We start from the raw sequence: 18,811 nt of genomic DNA, 5'->3' as shown, positions 1-18,811 counted from the left end.
CAGATGCGGAGTTTGAAAAATAAAAGACTTTAATTGTCAAAAAACTCAAACTCAAAATCACTCCAACCAAAAAAGGGGAGGAAGGAGGCAAAAACAAAACAGACAAAAAAACAGGGACCTGGACTTGAAAACATAGACTTGACTTACTTGACGGGACACAAGAACGTCGACATGTAATGACGCCACACCAGACAAGGGACTCACAGGGCTTAAATACACAAGGGAGGTGCAGGTGATTGAACACAGGTGGAAACGATCAGGCACGACAGACAATTACAGGGGAAGACAGGACAAGGCAGGAAGTGAAGTTACCCAGGAACACCAGAGACATGAAAACTACAAAATAAGACAGAGCAGACCCAAACCGTGACAGGGGGTTAAATCACGTTAATTAGCAATATCAGTATAAAGGGGAGAATTGCAAAGTTTGTGAGACCTCTGCCCAGTAGAAATATATTTATAAAGCTATTAAAAAAAAGTGCACCGATGAACCCTCGTAAACTGAACGTTTTTTTTTTTTTGTCGTATACATTTAGATGTTATTGAGAGAGTAATGATACTTGGGTAATGTGCTAGAAAACCTGACAGAACTATGTAGAGCATGTGGGAATGCATGGGAAAGTCCAAGGACAAAGAAACATGGGCATGAAGACTGGATAAGATTAAACTGACAGTTTTGTAATCTTTCAAATATAATATATTACTCATCAATGCTTTTAAGATCCAGTGTACAACATCTAAACATTTGCTCCACCATTCATCTCTTTCCTGTTGTCAAGAAGAGACAATGCAATCAAAAAGGGTGCTAATGAACTTGAGAGAACTCCCATTAGTCTTATCTCGGATGAATTGAAAGGGTCTAGATAGAGAGAAGTCTAACATTACAAACAGGAAGATGAGTCATATTGTTAAAGTAATAACACAGTGAATTTGCCTGTCTGCTCAGCACCTATTGCATGCCAGCCAGTCTTTGTGCTTTGTCTCTTCACAGGTCACCATGCATCATGGTTCTATCTGGACCCTGGTATTGCCTCCTTCTGTGGTTCTGGCGTATCCATTGAATGTTTTGTAGCTCTTATGATTATCATTCTGTACGCAAAACATCTATTGCACTTCTTTCCATCTTTGGAGAGCGATCCCTTTGCTCTTCCACAAGTTTCTTCCCCAGAGTTTTTCCTGTTTCGATGTGATGGTCCTGCGACAGAGGATGTCGTATATGTACAGATTGTAAAGCCATCTAATGCAAATATTTGATTTTGGGCTGCACAAAATACATTTGATTGAATTATAATTTCTTCTGAAATGTTGGTCTTGTAGATATTCAGGCATGGTACAGCTAATTTTTCATTTGTTTGCCAATTGTGAGCAATCAAGCAATAATAATAAGACGATAAGGCCTTAATGTTCCGATTAATCTCTCATCAAGCAGTGTTTACAATGGCTGTAAATCATTACGTCCATTTCTTCATTTTGTGGATAGAACATTACTGATATTTAATTCCTTCTGCGGCTTAGTGGTAGCAATTATTGAGTATATTCACTGTATAATTGTCGCAAAGGTACATTCTTTTTTTTTAAATGAGTCAGTGGTGTATGCCAAAAGCATCTGTTCTACGCTACACCACCAAAAACCAGTTGTCTTGGTTTACCCTGAACCAAAATGTTTTCTCGCCACTGACGATGTCCAATTTTATGACAAGTATTTAAATCAGCAGGGACACTTAAAAGCTCGCTTGGCCGATGCCTTAGAACGTATTGTTTTGCTCGACAGGATTCGAATCCAGGTTTTTGCGATCTTTCAATAAATATATGTTCTTTTAGGTATTTCTGCATACGTGGCAGTGATGTATGGAGGACAAAAATGACTTAAGTATGAATAAATAAATGTATAAATGTATGAATAAATACAGGAATAAATAAAAGATAAATAAATAAATGTATAAATAAATAAATAAATGCTGAAATAAATATGGAAATAAGTAAATGAATGTAACCATAAATAAATAAAAGTTGATAATAAAACAGGTCATAAAGATGCGCCCTCAGGTGGACACGACGGTGGCTATTGCGGCCTTCCTGTTTTATACATCAGCCAGAAGCTGTCAGAGAGGGAGGCCAGGTACAGCACGGTGGAGAAGGAGTGCCTTGCCAAAAGCAATGGGTGTTGTCTTGGATGACATGCCTCTTCAACATTGCCTGGAAGTCTGGGACAATGCCAAAAGAGTGGCAGACCGGGGTGGTGGTACCTCTCTTCAAAAAGGGGGACCAGAGAGTGTGTGCCAATTACAGGGGTATCACACTACTCAGCCTCCCTGGTAAAGTCTATAGCCGATTTGAGGATGGCACAAATATTCATTTTCACAAAGTCTGCTGGCTCAGTTTTTATGATCGCAATTTGCATATAGTCCAGAATGTTATGAAGAGTGATCAGATGAATTGCAATTAATTAATTAGCTAAATCTAGTATTTATCGGATCATCAAGAACTTCAAGGAATGCGGTTCCATTGAAGAAGGCTTCAGGTCGCTCAAGAAAGTCCAGCAAGCGCCAGGATCGTCTCCTAAAGTTGATCCAGCTGAGGGATCGGGGCACCACCAGTGCAGAGCTTGCGTAGGAGTGGCACCAGGCAGGTGTGAGTGCATCTGCACGCACAGTGAGACTTTTGGAGGATGGCCCCGGTGTCCAGAAGGGCAGCAAGGAAGCCACTTCTCTCCAGGAATAATATCAAGGACACACTTATATTCTGCAAAAGGTACAGGGATTGGACTGCTGAGGACTGGGGTAAAGTATTTTTCTCTGAATCCCTTTCAGATTGTTTGGGGCATCTGGAAGCAAGCTTGTTCGGAGAAGAAAAGGTGAGCGCTACCATTGGTCCTGTGTCGTGCCAACAATGAAGCATCCTGAAACCATTCATGTGTGGGGTTGCTTCTCAGCCAAAGGAGTGGGCTCACTCACAATTTTGCCTAAAAACACCGCCATGAATAAAGAATGGCACCAAAACGTCCTCCAAGAGCAACTTATCCCAACCATCTAAGAACAGTTTGGTGACCAACATTGCCTTTTCCAGCATGATAGAGCACCTTGCCATAAGGCATAAGTGATAACTAAGTGGCTCGGGGAACAAAACATCGAAATTTTGTGTCCATGGCCAGGAAACTCCCCAGACCTTAATCACATTGAGAACTTGTGATCAATCCTCAAGGGGTGCGTAGAAAAACAAAAATCCCCAAATTCTGACAAACTCCAAGCATTGATGGAATGGGCTGCCATCAGTCAGGATGTGGCCCAGAAGTTAATCGACAGCATGCAAGGGCGAATTGCAGAGGTTTTGAAAAAGAAGGGTCAACACTGCAAATATTGACTCTTTGCATAAACTCTATGTAATTGTCAATAAAATCTTTTGATACTTATTACATGCTTGTAATTATACTTCAATATACCATATTAACATTGTACAAAAAAATCTAAGAACACTGAAGCAACGCACTTTGTGAAAACCAGTAATGTGTCATTCTCAAAACTTTTGGCCACGGCTGTACTCCAAGGTGCTGGAAAGGAGGGTTTGCCCGATAGTCAAACCAAGGATTGAAGAGGAACAATGCGGTTCTTGTCCTGGTCGTGGAACAACGGACCAGCTTTTTACTCTTTCACAAATCTTGGAGTGGGCCTGGGAGTATGCTCATCCAGTCTACATGTGTTTTGTGCATTTGGAGAAGGCGTATGACCGGGTCCCCCAAGAGAAAATGTGGGAGTTGCTGCAGGAGTACGGGGTGAGGGAGTCCTTACTTGGGCCATCCAATCCCTGTACGCCCAAAGCGAGAGCTGTGTTCGGGTGCTCGGCAGGGTGCTCTTCATTTGCATTGTCACTCAATCCCTTCCCTCCTACTCACAAAGCTGGCAATCACCATGACTACATCTTCACTAGGAACTGCGCTACAACTAACCTTACTGTAACTCCGCTGCATGTCTCTGATCACTACTTTGTCTCATACTCCCTTCCGCTCTCACCAACTAACGACCCGGCCCCCATCAATCGACTCTATACCCGTCCGCCATACATTCGCTCACTCTCCCCCCCCCTCCCTGGCCTCATCCGTTCTATCGGCTCTCCCCTCAACGGACTCTTTCGCACTTTTGCATCCGAACGTTGTCGCAGAGACTCTCCTAACAACTCTGTCGACCTCTCTCAACTCGCTGTGTCCGCTTAAGACTCGACGGGCTGGCAGATCCCCTCCAGCTCCGTGGTTGACTGAACCGGTGCGTGCTAAGAGAGCCACTCTGCGAGCATCCGAAAGGAAATGGCGAAAATACAAACAACCTGATGACCTGCATGCGTTTCAGTTGCTTCTGTCATCTTTTTCTACCTCCATCTCCGCTGCAAAAAGTGCTTTCTACCAATCCAGAATTGAGTCCTCATTTTCCAACCCCAAAAAACTGTTTTCCATCTTCACTAACCTCCTCGAACCCCCCAGTCCTCCTCCCCCCTCCCCCCTTCTTCCAGGAGACTTTGTCACCTACTTTACCAAAAAAATAGCTGACATACGCTCCTCCTTCTCCAACCCACCTCCTTCCAACTATATCCCACAGACCTCACCTCAATCGCCCTCACTTCCCTGTTTCGCACCCCTGTCTCCTAACAAAGTTCTTACCTTGGTAACCTCTGCCCATCCCACCACCTGCCCATTTGACCCCATTCCATCCCACATCCTACAGTCGATCGCCCCCGATCTTTTTCCCTTCCTCACTTGTCTCATTAACAATGCTCTGTTATCTGGCTGTTTCCCCAACACTTTGAAGGAGGCAAGAGTTAACCCACTCCTGAAGAAACCCAGCCTCAACCCTTCTGAAGAAAACAACTACAGACCGGTATCCCTTCTTCCCTTCCTGTCCAAAACAATTGAACGAGCCATCTTCAACCAACTCTCCTCCTACCTCCATAGTAACACCCTCCTTGACACCCACCAGTCAGGCTTCAAGGCGGGCCATTCCACAGAGAGTGCTCTCCTCGCTGTCGCGGAGCAACTCCACGCTGCTAGAGCCGCCTCTCTCTCCTCCGTCCTCATCCTTCTGGCAGGTCTCCCAGGTACCGCCATTCGACCACTGCAGCTCATCCAGAATGCAGCAGCTCGACTGGTCTTCAACCTTCCGAAATACTCCCACACCACACCACTTCTCTGTTCTCTTCATTGGTTACCAGTGGCTGCCCGCATCCAGTTCAAAACATTGGTACTGACGTACCATGCTGTGAATGGATCGGGACCAGTCTACATCCAGGACATGGTGAAACCCGATCTGCCTCTGCCAAGCCCGCTTTTCCTCCCTCACTGAGAGAAAAGCACTCGGCGAGATCGCGACTCTTCGCTGTCCTGGCTCCCAGATGGTGGAATGAGCTCTCTGATGACATCAGGACTGCAGAGAGCCTCTACATCTTCCGTCGAAAACTCAAGACACACCTTTTTAGACTCTACCTTGACTAAAACACTAGCAAACCGTAGCACTAACAAATGGTAGCACTTAAATTGTACTTATAATGGCACTTTTCTATAACATGTTTTGAAACTGCTTATTTGATGAAAAATGTACTTTCTTGTTACTTGTTCTTCTGAGTTTGTATCTCTATGTGGAAATGCACTTATTGTACGTCGCTTTGAATAAAAGCGTCAACTAAATGACATGTAATGTAATGTAATGTTTAAAATTCGATTCTGTCAGGATCGGCTGCTGGCGCAGGCGGAAGGCAGGACCCAAACGCAGAGTTTTCCAAAACCAGTGATCTTTATTCTAAACCAAAATCAAGACGTGCTCCAACAACGACTGACATTAGACAATGACGCGACAAAGGACAACTGGCACACAGGGCCTTAAATACACATGGGAGGTGCAGGTGATTGGACACAGGTGGAATCAATCAGGCAATCACAGGACAAGGCAGGAAGTGAAGTTACCCAGGAACACGAGAGACATGAAAACTACAAAATAAGACGCAAAGCAGACCCAAACCGTGACAGAACCCCCCCCCTCAAGGACCGAATTCCAGACGGTCCTAAAGGGGGACAGAACCATGAAAATCAGACAAGGGGCGGGAGGGTTGGGACCCGACAGCTATGGTCCGGCGGCCTGCCGGGGCGGCTGCCGGGCCTCAGGGTCTCGGGGGGTCTGCCGGGTCGGCGGCCGGGCCTCAGGGTCTCGAGGGGCCTGCCGCGACGGCAACCGGGCCTCAGGGTCTCGGGGGGCCTGCCGCAACGGCGACCGGGCCTCAGGGTCTCGGGGGGCCTGCCGCAACGGCGACCGGGCCTCAGGGTCTCGGGGGGCCTGCCGCAACGGCGACCGGGCCTCAGGGTCTCGGGGGGCGCCGGGCGGTGCGGCTCCGGCGTCTGTTGGTGTACAGGGAGAAGAGCAGAGGGGACCAGCTGCTTTACAGGGGGTTCTGTCTTTTAAAGAGCCGGTTAACGTCTCTCTCCAGGACAGAGAGGGACAGTGGGGGAGGGGAGGGTAATCCAAAGGTGTGAGCCACATCAGTGGGAGGAGGGAGTGGTGGTTCAGTTGTGGGGGATGGAGTCAGGACATTGTCTTTCAAATCTACAGTAGAACTCATTCAGCTCGACTGCCAGGCAGAGGTCAGTGATGGAATGGCGGTTTTTCGGCTTGTAGTTTGTGAGGTGTTTAAAGCCTCTCCAAACTGAAGCAGTCATTAGCTGAGAACTGTTGTTGGAGTCTCTCAGAGTACAGTCGTTTAGCTTCTTTCACTGCCTTGCTAAACCTGTATTTTGACTCTGTGTACAAGTCTTTGTCCCCACTCCTAAATGCCTGATCCTTCTGCTCTTGCTATCTGAGTTCCGCTGTGAACCAGGGTTTCTCGTTGTTATAACTCACCCTGGTGCATGATGGTACACAGCTGTCTTCACAGAAGCCGATGTAGGAAGTTACAGCCTCTGTGAACTCATCCAGAATTTCAGAAGCAGTCCGGAAATCATCCCAGTCTGTGCAGTCAAATGCATGTCGTTGCACCAGCCGTTGTTGAGGTAGAAGCAGATTCCTCCACCCTTCGTCTTGCCGGAGAGCTCTGTGTCGCGGTCCGCTTTGAGCAGCTGGAAGCCTGCCAGCTGGAGTGCGGAGTCTGGTATTGATCCAGAGAGCCAGGTCTCCGTGAAGCACAAAACGGAGGATGAAGAAAAGTGTCTGTCTCTTCTCACCAGCAGCTGAAGTTCATCCAGTTTGTTGCACCGTGAGTGCAAGTTGGAGAGAAAGATGCTTGGCAGCAGTGTGCGAGAACCACGCTTGTGAGTCGCACTAACAAGCCGGCCCGTTTTCCTCCCCTCCGCCGTCTCACCGCATGAGTAAAGGTGAGCGCACCTTTGACTAGAATGTCCAGTAATTCCACAGAGCAGACAAGAAAAGTTGTAAATAACTTAAGGTAGTGACAGAATACTATTTGTATTAACTAAAAGTGAATTATCAGTTTGCTTGCTTTCTTCCCTTATTTGCGTACCTTCTGCAGGTTCCTAAAGACCAAAATGGCAGCGGCCACAATTCAAGTCTTCAAAACCATAATTCTGTGCTGTTTGTGTCACTTGTGTGAACTGTGCCTGCCTTTTGGCCAGGTCATTCTTGTAAATGAGAATTTTGGACAATGGATTTTACCTGGTTAAATAAAGGTCAATTAAAATCCAAATCTTAGAAACAGTTGTTTGATGGCAGTAGATATCTCTGGGCACAATACATCCATAAAATCATTGGCATAGTCAAACCCGAAACTTCATGTTTTAAAGGGTCTGTAAGTTTTGCACCTTTAATTAATTGCAGACATTTTTAGCTTTTTATTTGGGCTTTTCTTAGATTACATACAGCCTTTCCCTACACCTAGCATCTTATGGTTGAAAATAAAAGTCCAAAGAGGTAACAGATATTTTATTATGATTATCCATGCATTCTTCCATCAGCACATGATCACAAGAAGTCAACTTCTGCATACTTTTCAATTCTACAAATACTTTGCTCTTATTGGACATTTACATTTTCCTATACCTTTATACTTACTTTAAATTAGGGCTGTCAACATGAGCATGTTAATATATGGGATTAATGTGGTAAAGATTAATGCGACAAAAACATTTTGTATGATTTTAGACCGAAAGTAAACCGAAAGTTGACTGCATAAACGAAACAATAGCTAGCTGCAGTCAATTACATTCGAGAAAGCTCAAGATCGAGAGAGCTTTTTGCATTGACGCTGTATATATATATATATATATACACAAACACATATATATACACATATATTTGGTTGCCAACACCTCAACGAGGAAAAGACGCTGCTAAATCAGCGGCGGCTTTGTGCATAAGCATGTGACTTTCAGGCTGGGTGTGACGTCCCAGTGAGCACAAGACGTTATTTCAATGTTGAAATCTGGTTGAAATGAGGTCTGAACGTCTAAGACCTCATTTCAACGTCTTTTCAACCGGCCAAAAAGTGTGTGAAACATCAGCGTGCTAAAAAAGGGTAAATTTCATGGTAATGTGTCATGGCGTAACGTAAGGTTGAAAGATAGACTATAATCATTAAGATTATCATAATAATGAATGAAATGGTCGGCAAAATTTGGTCTGCGCAAAGACACGATTTCAACGCATTTAATATTTTTCTTAAAACGTCATGAATATGGAACTACAGACTGTGTCATTAACATAAAGCATTTTGTCTTAGGGTTAGGGGTTAGCGGGGCGTTTCAAACATTACTTGAAAACACTGCTCGCATCTGTAACGCGCATGCGCAAGTTTGACGTGGCTGATAAAACCACGTCTACCGGCTCAATTACTCTGCAAGTACGCAAGTGTTTGAATGAAGCAGACCTAGAACTATAACCATCTGTTTTACTTGTGCTGCCCACTCTATACGGGAAAGACTGTTATTTTTGGTAAGCTAGTTAGCGTAAGCGCCCCATAGTTTGCTAGTTAGAGCATGCTAGCGTTCAACAGGAACTGGACCAAAAGTAACCAAAAGCAGAATATTTTCCGTGTGTTTGATGTTGCTAATGCCTTAGGTTGTTGCTGTAACCATATCATATTATAGCCATTCCCATTTCATATTGAAAATACACATTTTTAAAGCTATGCGGCTTAAATACAGATTGCATGGGCTGAAATCCACAAGTTGTGTCTGTAAACAAGCTGGCCAAAACATTCTAAGTTTCTGCATGCTTAAACCAACAATGTAAAGTATGATACTGTGTAATATACCTGGAAATGTTACTCCAGAAATGGAATAAGTTGCAGATAAATTGTTATCGTGTTTATAATGTAAACAATCAATCAATGAGGGTTCTAACACACATGCTGCTGTAATTGTTGGAATGCGTTAAGCATCTTCTAATCCAGTGGTTCTCAACTTGTCTGGCTCTGGGACCCACCTTTACCACTTAATGACAAGCCGCGACCCAATTCGATCGGTCAACGGGAGGGGGGGGGGTTGCTTCCGCGTTCGCTGGCAGTGTCAACGGGGGGGGGGGGGGGGGGGGGGGGTGACGGAAAACATGGAAAAAAGACGAAACTCCGCTGCATTATAAAAAGTCCCTTCAAAATAAAATCACAGGATGATTTTTTTTTTTTAATTTTCCCATGCAAAGGCCCGCGACCCACTACAAACGCGACCTACCAGTTGAGAAACACTGTTCTAATCTTTATTCCAACATCTTATTAGCTGATTAGTGCAGTCTGACAGGACCTGAAGGTATTCAGATCTTACAGAGGACATTTCAGGACCTCCTTTCCTTGTCTCCACCCTCAGGTGCTCCGTTGCCATGGATAGTCTTGCGTGCTGCACTCTGTCTCACACAGCTGAACCATAACAGCTGATTGGTAGAGTCACATGACGCAGCTATGCTTTCTGTCAACAGACACCTCCGTCCCTCTTTCCAGTTTTCTCTCTCTTTCCCCCCCCCCAATCCCATCATTTCAAAACAACCCCCCCCCCTCATGGAGGGAATTCCTTAATGTTTGATGAGGCACATCAATTAATAACTTTAAGTTTGACTAACAAATACTCTCTCAACCCCCCCTTCACACCCTCACCCAATAACATCATTTCAAAATAAAAGCTGCAATTATTATCTGTGATTTAACCATTAAACTCAGGATGAAGCTGTTTCGTTGAATACTTATTGCTCGTTCAAATAGTACTACAACCACTACTAATATTGCTAGTACTTTTAGTACTACTTCTTATTTTTCAACCGGACTAAAATGACTTTTACTACTACTACTATTACCAGATTCCATTATTTCAAAAATAAAAGCCTCAATGATTATCTGTACCTTAACCTTGAAGCACAGAATGAAGCTGTTTTGTTAAAATACATATTGCTCTTTCAAATACAACTAGTAGTACTTCTACAACTGATACCACTTCTACCACTACTAATACTCTTACTAATAGTATTTCAAATGCTATTAATAGTAAATAGACTCACTACTACTAATACTACTAGTAGTAGTACTGGAATAATAATACTACCAGTAATAGTGACACTGCAACTGATTTTACTACTGCTATAAAAAGTACTATTAGTTTTTTTTACTGCTTTTAATAATTCATTTACTACTAGTAGTACTACTACCTATGAAACTACTTTTACTCTCAATACTATTATTTCTATTGCTGTTAATACTACAACTACTACTGATGTTACTACAAATACCACTATGACGAATAGTATTAGTTTATTAGTTCTACAGCTGATTATACTAGCAGAGACGCCTCAACGGTGCAGGCAACCCAGGCAATTCCCTAGGGCCCTGAGCTGAAGGGCTTCCTGAGGGACAGCTGACGTCTATGACAAAATAATGGAACTGCTCTAGACGCTGCAACGAAATATCATGATTCTGGGGGGCCTCATGGTCCTTCTTGCCTAGGGGGTCTAGAAACTAGAATACTAGTACTACTAATAACACTATTACTTTTGGTTTTTCTACTGCTATTAAACCAAAAAAATACTTTTACTGCTACTTGAGCAATTTTTTAATTAATTTAAGCTTTTCCCGTTTTCTATTGTTCCAGCAATGTTTAGAATTCATTTCAGGTTTTACACCTGGTGTACTACTCTCAATATAAGAATAATTTCTGTTGTAGGAATTGAACGTACTGTACATCTTTAAGTTGTTCATTCGGTACACACTTACTTCTCCGCTGTTCTCCCTCAGGTTTTGCCCAGTTGAAGGGAGTTTTGGACAGGATGTTGTATGTTTACAGTTTGTAAAGCTCCCTCAGGCTTATTTTTAATTTTGGGTTGAACAAAATAAAATAATTTGAATTGAATTAACATGTTGACTGGAGGAATCTGCAACTGAGGGGTGAGGGGCGCATTCTCACTCCCTTTACACAAAGAATCATCGAGTGACGATGAGGGAGATGGAGCTGATTTCAGGTATACGATCCTGATTCAAGTGAGCCAGATCTTGTTACAGAATCTGAAAATGTTCCAAGTTCCAATGATTCAGAAAAATGGGCTACAAACACATAATTCTAAACTAACTTATAATTTCATAGTTTATTTTCACAAAATATATTCTATTTTTGTAAGCTGTTTTGTATAGGAAAAGTGTTATATGTATAAGGTCATATTGATATTAATAAATACAAATTAATCAAATGTGTTGTCCTTGTTAAGGGCTGTTGACATGACAACTGTCACTAAGTATGTCATTTATCTGTTGAAGAGACGTTAAAAGACGTCTATTCGTAGATGTTGAAAAGACGTCTATGTTTAGACCCGATTTCAACGTGATTTTTAATATCGGTGGTAAACATACAAATGTGGACGTTGTTTCTTTTTAAACCTGTGAAATAATTCTATAGCACAAAGTAGAGGATGACATTGTACCGTATTAAAAATCACGTTGATATGAGGTCTAAACATAGACGTCTTTTCAATGTCTACGAATTTAAAAAAAGTTCACTTTTTGCAGTCTTTTCAACGTCAGGCATAGAAGGCTATTCAACGTCTTTTCAACGTCGCGCATAGAAGTCTATTCAATGTCTTTTCAACCAAAAAATGCTCACTGGCGTATATATCCTCTGTGATCTGACTGAAGCAAAAATTCGCCAAGAGGGTTTGGAAAGTCAATTTACCAAACAACGAAAGATGCTCATAATCTAAGTCATCATTTCAACTTTTTAAAACTTCCGGGTCACACACACAAAGTTTCAAAATAAATTTCAGCCAGTGGCCCGTTTTTTCAACTCTGGTTTTTCGTTCTTAGTTTCTCAATAAAATAACGGAAAAACGAATGATACACAGATTGTCAGTCTGTCTCGTTTTAGATTTAAAACGAAAAACTAGAAAACGGCCGCCAACTACCGTTTTAGAGAAAACAGTGGTTTCATTTCATGTTTTTTACGGAAAAAGGGACTATCAAAAGGTACACGGACCGGACGCTGTATCCTGAAAAGACAGTGATTTGAAAACGTTATGGCTAAATCTGGGGAGATTGTTGGCACTTCAAACACAGCCGTGAAATTATGGAGAGTTGAGATCAGTGCATGAGGACAGCAGGAAGAGTTGCTAGTTTAACAAGTTCCACCCGGTGGAATTCTGCCTCCAAGATGATCAAATGTGTTTAGTTTTGAGTTTAAAATCACGGTAACAATTAAACAACAGTGTCTAAAATGCACGCTTTCTAAAGTGACTCATTACTTATTTAGTTTTTAGTAAGAAAAACATTCATTAACAACAACATTATAACAACAGCAATATTCATATATTGAATTTTAAAAATGTGCCATTAATTCGTTTTTTATTCTATTGACAGCCCTACTTTAAATGTTTCTTGTGTCCTATCTATCCACCTCTTACCTTGGGATGTTCTCTTTTTGTGTGTGTGTGTGTGTGTGTGTGCGTGTATGTGTGTGTGTGTTAGAAAGGGTTGATGCGAACTCCTGTTCCCAGTGGAGAGAAAGGATTGACTTCTGCCCACATTAAGGCATCATTAAGAGAGATTGCGGATTTATCATCCTCCAGCAAAAAAACTGGACCCTGATAATGAAAAGAAAAAAACGATGAGAAAAATCACAATTTTACAAGACATGTTTGTGGAGATACAAACAAATAACACACCTGTATTCTTTGTCCAGTGAAACAAGACAGATGAACATCTGAGTGGCTTGGCAGATTGGAACCTGTCACATAATCAGCACCACACAGAACTAAACCATCTGAAAAAGAAAATACATCAAACAAAGTAATGAAAGAAAACATACACAAGGCACATCACAATACTTTGTCAGATAAAAGCAAATCTCAAAGACCACTGTTTAGAATTGTTATGTATACCAGGTGGTGTTGGCTGGATTCTCCTCTCGAGATAGCTGAACAACTCTCTTTGACAATCTGATGAAAGACTGTGGAAAACAGACAGACAGAGATACAATTGTGAAGCTATATACCAGACATAAGAAGGGAAATTTAAACATATTGTAAAATGAATACACTGTATATCATCGAGGAAAAATTTACATGGATTCCAAAATGATTTACAAATAACAATCTCAAAAGTAGTGAGTGCATATGTATTTAACCCCATTACTGTAAAATCCCTAAAAAAGGTCTGATGCGACCAAATGCATTTGCAAGTAGGGGTCTACTTGTCTTCAATTTGGCCTCAGTATAAATACACCTGTTTTGTGAAGGCCTCAGAGTTTGTTGGAGTGCAATACTGAACAAATAGCATCATGAAGACCAAGGAGCTCACCAAACAGCTCAGGTTTAGTTTTAGTTAAGAATAAAGCAGGGTTAGGTTATACAAAATTATGCCAAGCTATAAACATTTCCCAAAGCAAACAAGACTACAACATTTGATTGGTATTAAAGAAACCACATGCAGCTGGTTTAAGTTGTATTTATTGGACTGATCCCTGTTTTTCTGTGACAAACATTGGTTGTCATTAAGGATTCAGAGTTCTGTAGTTCTGTACTAATGTTATCAGAAAACACTGCATCATCAAGTTCAATTGTTTTGCAAATGATACTCAATTGTCTGTTGATCCAGCCAGAAGAGACCAACCAGCTTGTTCGGTTTCAAGAATGTCTTGGGGATATCAAAACTTGGATGACCAGCAATTCCCTGACAGGGGTTATCTTGATAGGCCTAAAGTGCCTTCGAAATCAGCTCTCTACATTTTATATATATATATATAGTATATTAGGGCTGTCAAAAATAGCGCGTTAACGACGTTAATTGGTTGTTTGTTGTTAATTACGTCAATTTTTTTTAACACATTTCACGCATGCGCAGTGTGACAAATTATTCAGGTCAGGAAAGTACCTCTTCCTCTAGGGAATGCACTTCATCCTATACAACACATTAATGCCACCTGTAGGCATATGTCAGGCCGTCAGGTTCAGCAAGTCGTTTGCGCCGGTCCACGCTGAATGTTCGCAGGCCATTAACCAAATCAACCTCAGATCATTTGACCAACACAATAGCAAAATGTTCCAACACGTTGGAATTCGATGGTCAAGGGGGGGAGGGGGGGGGGTGCTAGCGGTTTTCTTTGCTGCGCCAGTCTCATCTTTTTCCGTTCTAATTGCCCGCGCTCGACTTGGTGTAACCTTTATCATTGTTCGGTCTGAAACGGTGCGCCCAGTGACTGATGGTGGAGCAATATTGTTGTTCGGGTGGAAATCGGTCCGGGAGATTTTGAAATTCGGGAGTCTCCCGGGAATTTCGGGAGGGTTGACATGTCTGGTCCTCGCAGCCCTGGACCATCAGGAGCACAAACTTGTTTTGCCGACCGCTGCAGAGTGGGATAAACTGCAGAGGCTCGAGACCCTTCTAGAGCCATGCAGGGAAATCAGTCTGTAACTTATCAAATAACATTGATTTGATTATTTTCTGGAATGAATTAAACCAAGTCAAATATCAATAACATGTATTTATTTAAAAAATAAGAATGATGATAATAATGATAATTATGTATCTGTGTCCTGTTATCTATCTTTGTTATGCATTTCAGAAAGAAAAAATGGTTAGGATTCAGGTGTAATTGCAAATAGTGATTAATCCTGATTAATCCACTGAAAATTCTGATTAATTTGATTAAAATGTTTAATCATTTAACAGCCCTAATATATATATATATATTAGTGTTAAACGCGTTATTAACAACGTTAATGCAAACCCATTTTAACAATGTCAATTTTTAAGCGCGAGATAAAATGTATGAATAAAATATATATATATATATCTATATATATATATATATAAATATCATATTGCGTAAACAAATCCGGCTTGCCATATTAAATCTCTTTCCTACACACAAAACAACTAGTGTGATGTTGGTCTGTCAAGAGACATTGTTACATTGTTTTTTATAATGCTGCACAGCAATGTGAGCTTTTCCTTGGTGCACTTAACACGAGGCACAATACAGTGCCTATGTTGACAAAAAAATGTGGTATTAGCATATATTCCAATAAACTGTACATGCCTAATACAATTCATACTCCACTAATAACCAGGGCTGGACTGGGACAAAAAAAGGGCCCTGGTATTTTTGCTCAGACCGGCCCCCCACAATCGGTCGGACACAACCACCAACCAGTACACTATCCTTGCGGTCCCTGTAGATATGCACATCTACTGTTCCGTTCCCAAAAACCCATACAAAGCTGAGAACTACTGTAAGTGCCATGGACGGTAATGTCGGTAATCAGACAGTTGATGGACCCCATTGACTTCCATAGTAGAAAAAAAAACACTATGGAAGTCAATGGGGTCCATCAACTGTCTGATTACCGACATTCTTCAAAATATATATTTTTGTTTATCAGAATAAAGAAATTCATACAGGTTTGAAACAACTTGGGGGTGAGTAAATGATGAAAATTTTTTGTGTGAACTATCCCTTTAAAGAGTACAAACCCCTCTTTAATATGACACCAAACAACATTTACCTCTAATTGTTGAGATACTTCCCATAAAAAACCTACACAAACAAATTACTCACACAAAACGTCCTGATAATATATATATATACAATTTAGAGTATTCACTTGCCGTAATATTGCATATTGATGATATTGGAAATTCAAATGAAACATTATAAAATCTCTAGTTGGTTGAATATACAGCTTTCAAAATGCAAAGCGGGTTTTTAACCCCCAAAAAACATACGTTAGCTACCTCTTCTAACGTGTAACTCGTTGTGGGCGAGTAATAATTAAAATAATCAAATGGCATCATTTCAGTTTTTTTCTAGAGAAGAAGGGCCGTCGACGTTATGAGTTTTAAATGTTTACATTAGAATATCCCGTTAGAATATAAGTTGCAATTGAATAAGTGAACTCTCAACTGTGCTAGCTACAAAAACAGTGCAAAATAGCTCATGCTGTGTTATTTGACTTTAGCTAACTGAGTGGCCATTGCAGTAACTTTTAAGTGACAATTTGACAAATGACAACCTGACACTCAGGCTTTATAATAGCAACAACCGACAACGATAATGTTTGTTGCCTTATTATAATATTCATTAATTGAGGTAACTGTTAAATGGTCATCATCTTGGTTGTGGCCCAGCCCAGCCACACACTATCCTCATGCACCCGCCCTGATTAACACTCCCTCCCTGTTCATGTAGCTACCTGCTTGCTTACCGTTTCAATGACACTCTCCTGCTCACTCTGCCCCTCCTGGACTTCACTGTCACACTGACACCTGCTACACCTTCTCCTCTGCTGCACCTTCTCCTCTGCTGCCTGCGAGCTAGGTTTGCCAACCGTCCCGTATTACCCGGGACATCCCGAATTATGGGCCAGTCCCGATTTCCAATCACAGCCTGCTAAGTCAATGACGCGCAAAAAATTCCCGGTTGTTGTGAAGTTGTGGCGCATCAGAGCAGTGTGCGCGCGGGTGCCGGGTGGCCAGAGCGGAGCATGTGAGGTTGTGCAAACCCGCCCGCCGACCGCTAGAACCCCCCCCGTCAGCCCGCGAAAGTGTCCCTGATTTGGGGTTGGGAGATTTGGCAACCCTACTGCGAGCCGCAAGCACCGCTCTCGCTGTGGCTAGTCACCTCTCCTCCTCCATGTGCTATGTTCACCTGCTGGTTCTGCAACATGTCGTCAGGTACTGTAGTAGTTTTGGAAACTGAAGCTACAGCACTAAACATGTCGGTTATTTTTGAACATGTTGAGGCATCAACCTCTAGATACTTTTTTGGCCCGCAATTTCTCCGCACCCCCCTTACGTTTTTGTTTCTCCATCTTAATCCACACATTTCTTTCTAGCTCTGAGTCACTGAATGCATCTGACTGACACACGGAGAGGGAGGGATGGAGCCTGCTAAGAGATGATTGGGCCAGCCCAGTGTCAGTATGGAAAATGAACCAATGGGCCGCTGTCCCTGCTTTATGGGCCGGTCAAAAGCAAAACATTTTTTTTAATAAAATGTTTTTGTAGGCCTATCGACCGGCCCCCAAGTGCGTCGGCCCACCGGGCATTTGCCCGGTATGCCCGATTACCAGTCCAGCCCTGCTAATAACCCAATGTAAATGCAGCCTTGTTTAATTTGGCTTGATATTGTTTATGTCATCAAAATATTGAAAAGTTTAACGGCATATTAAAAAACTTCAAATCCAACCAGAACTTTCTTTTGGGAATGTAAAACTCTGCTTTGGAGTATTGTGATATCGGGATTAATAGTGGAATATGATTGTGCAATGTAAATAGCTCAATAGAATGGGCAGCATCATAACACATCCGTCTCCCCTCAGGGGATTCAGCTGCTATATTGTAAAACCATTTTCTTTGTGTTTATGTGTGTATCTTTGTAACCTACTTGCTGTTATTTTGTGTGCAGGCCCTCCAGACATCCAGCTCCACAGACAGCTGCTCAATATTCAGAGGAACACACACTTCCCTCCGCTTCATCAGCTGACTGAGAAACAGAAAAAGTAGGGTTGGAATCACTTCTATATCGTTCATCCAATTTAAACCTTATTATTGACACACATAGTGTTGTGTCTACCTGGTGTATTCGTAGAGGGCAGGCACGATGCTAGAGTACTGCCTTCTGATTGCCTGCAGACCTCCAATGTAACCACACAGGATCAACAGCTCACTGCGGGCTCTGCACACAAATGTGCACACACAAACACACACACATGCACACATACTTACAAAGGCCTGGATGATAATCAGGTCAGACTCCATAAGAAGCAACCACATGAAATTTCAGCAACCGCAAGACATTTAAATACTTATAATATGTAATTATTACCAGTGTTGTGCCTGAACGCGTTCATTGAACGAAAGTTCATGAACTCGTTCATATTTTGGGCGAACGTGAACTAAACGTACTGTATTAATGCCCGATGAACGTTACTGTGAACTCGTTCATTCTGGTGTCTATGAACGGCGCGTTCTTTCAGGTTAACATTGTTCAATGGGGTGCCAGATTTCTATAGAAAACACACCGTAAACGCGCCTTAATAAGTAGCGGAAAAAAACACCCAATCTGGCAACACCAGCCTCCAGCGTCGCACCGCGCATGCTTCATCAAAAAAAAAGAAATGCATGGAGGCAACAGCTGCGTGTAGCAAAGAGACGACGTATAATAATTTAAATGAGTTTTATGAAGTTACTGATAAGGTCGGTGAGGATTGGAGGAATCTGACCTTTCTTTGCAAACATTTGCACCTTAATGATAACTGTCGTGTTTTTATTCCTTATTTAAAAAAGACCCTTCAAGCAGCATGTGCTTGAGAATGTACTGTAGGGGTGAATGCTGCAGCTGCTGCTAGTGTGGAGTGAATGGACA

At 42.1% G+C, this 18,811-nt stretch overlaps 1 protein-coding gene across 5 annotated transcripts in view; it reads right to left on the bottom strand.

Moving 5' to 3' along the window:
- Window positions 1-9,512: 9,512 nt before the first annotated feature.
- The window catches only part of wdr17 (WD repeat domain 17), a 54,523-nt gene continuing 45,224 nt past the window's right edge, over window positions 9,513-18,811 (bottom strand). For 4 of the 5 annotated variants that reach the window (XM_037472750.2, XM_037472751.2, XM_062564363.1 and 1 more), the window contains exons 28-32: window positions 18,020-18,121; window positions 17,831-17,929; window positions 13,326-13,393; window positions 13,110-13,207; window positions 9,513-13,028 (exon numbers count right to left, since the gene is read on the bottom strand). In XM_037472750.2, the coding sequence (XP_037328647.1) occupies window positions 12,909-13,028; window positions 13,110-13,207; window positions 13,326-13,393; window positions 17,831-17,929; window positions 18,020-18,121 (487 nt within the window). In that variant the 3' untranslated portion in view covers window positions 9,513-12,908. Of the gene's footprint in view, window positions 13,029-13,109; window positions 13,208-13,325; window positions 13,394-17,830; window positions 17,930-18,019; window positions 18,122-18,811 lie in introns of those variants that run through there. The other variant, XR_009956890.1, reaches the window with a different exon arrangement.

Source organism: Pungitius pungitius, chromosome 9, assembly GCF_949316345.1.
Source record: "Pungitius pungitius chromosome 9, fPunPun2.1, whole genome shotgun sequence".
Lineage (NCBI taxonomy): Eukaryota > Metazoa > Chordata > Actinopteri > Perciformes > Gasterosteidae > Pungitius > Pungitius pungitius.
Note: the sequence above shows the minus strand (reverse complement) of the source record. Positions and strands in the feature narration are given on the sequence as shown.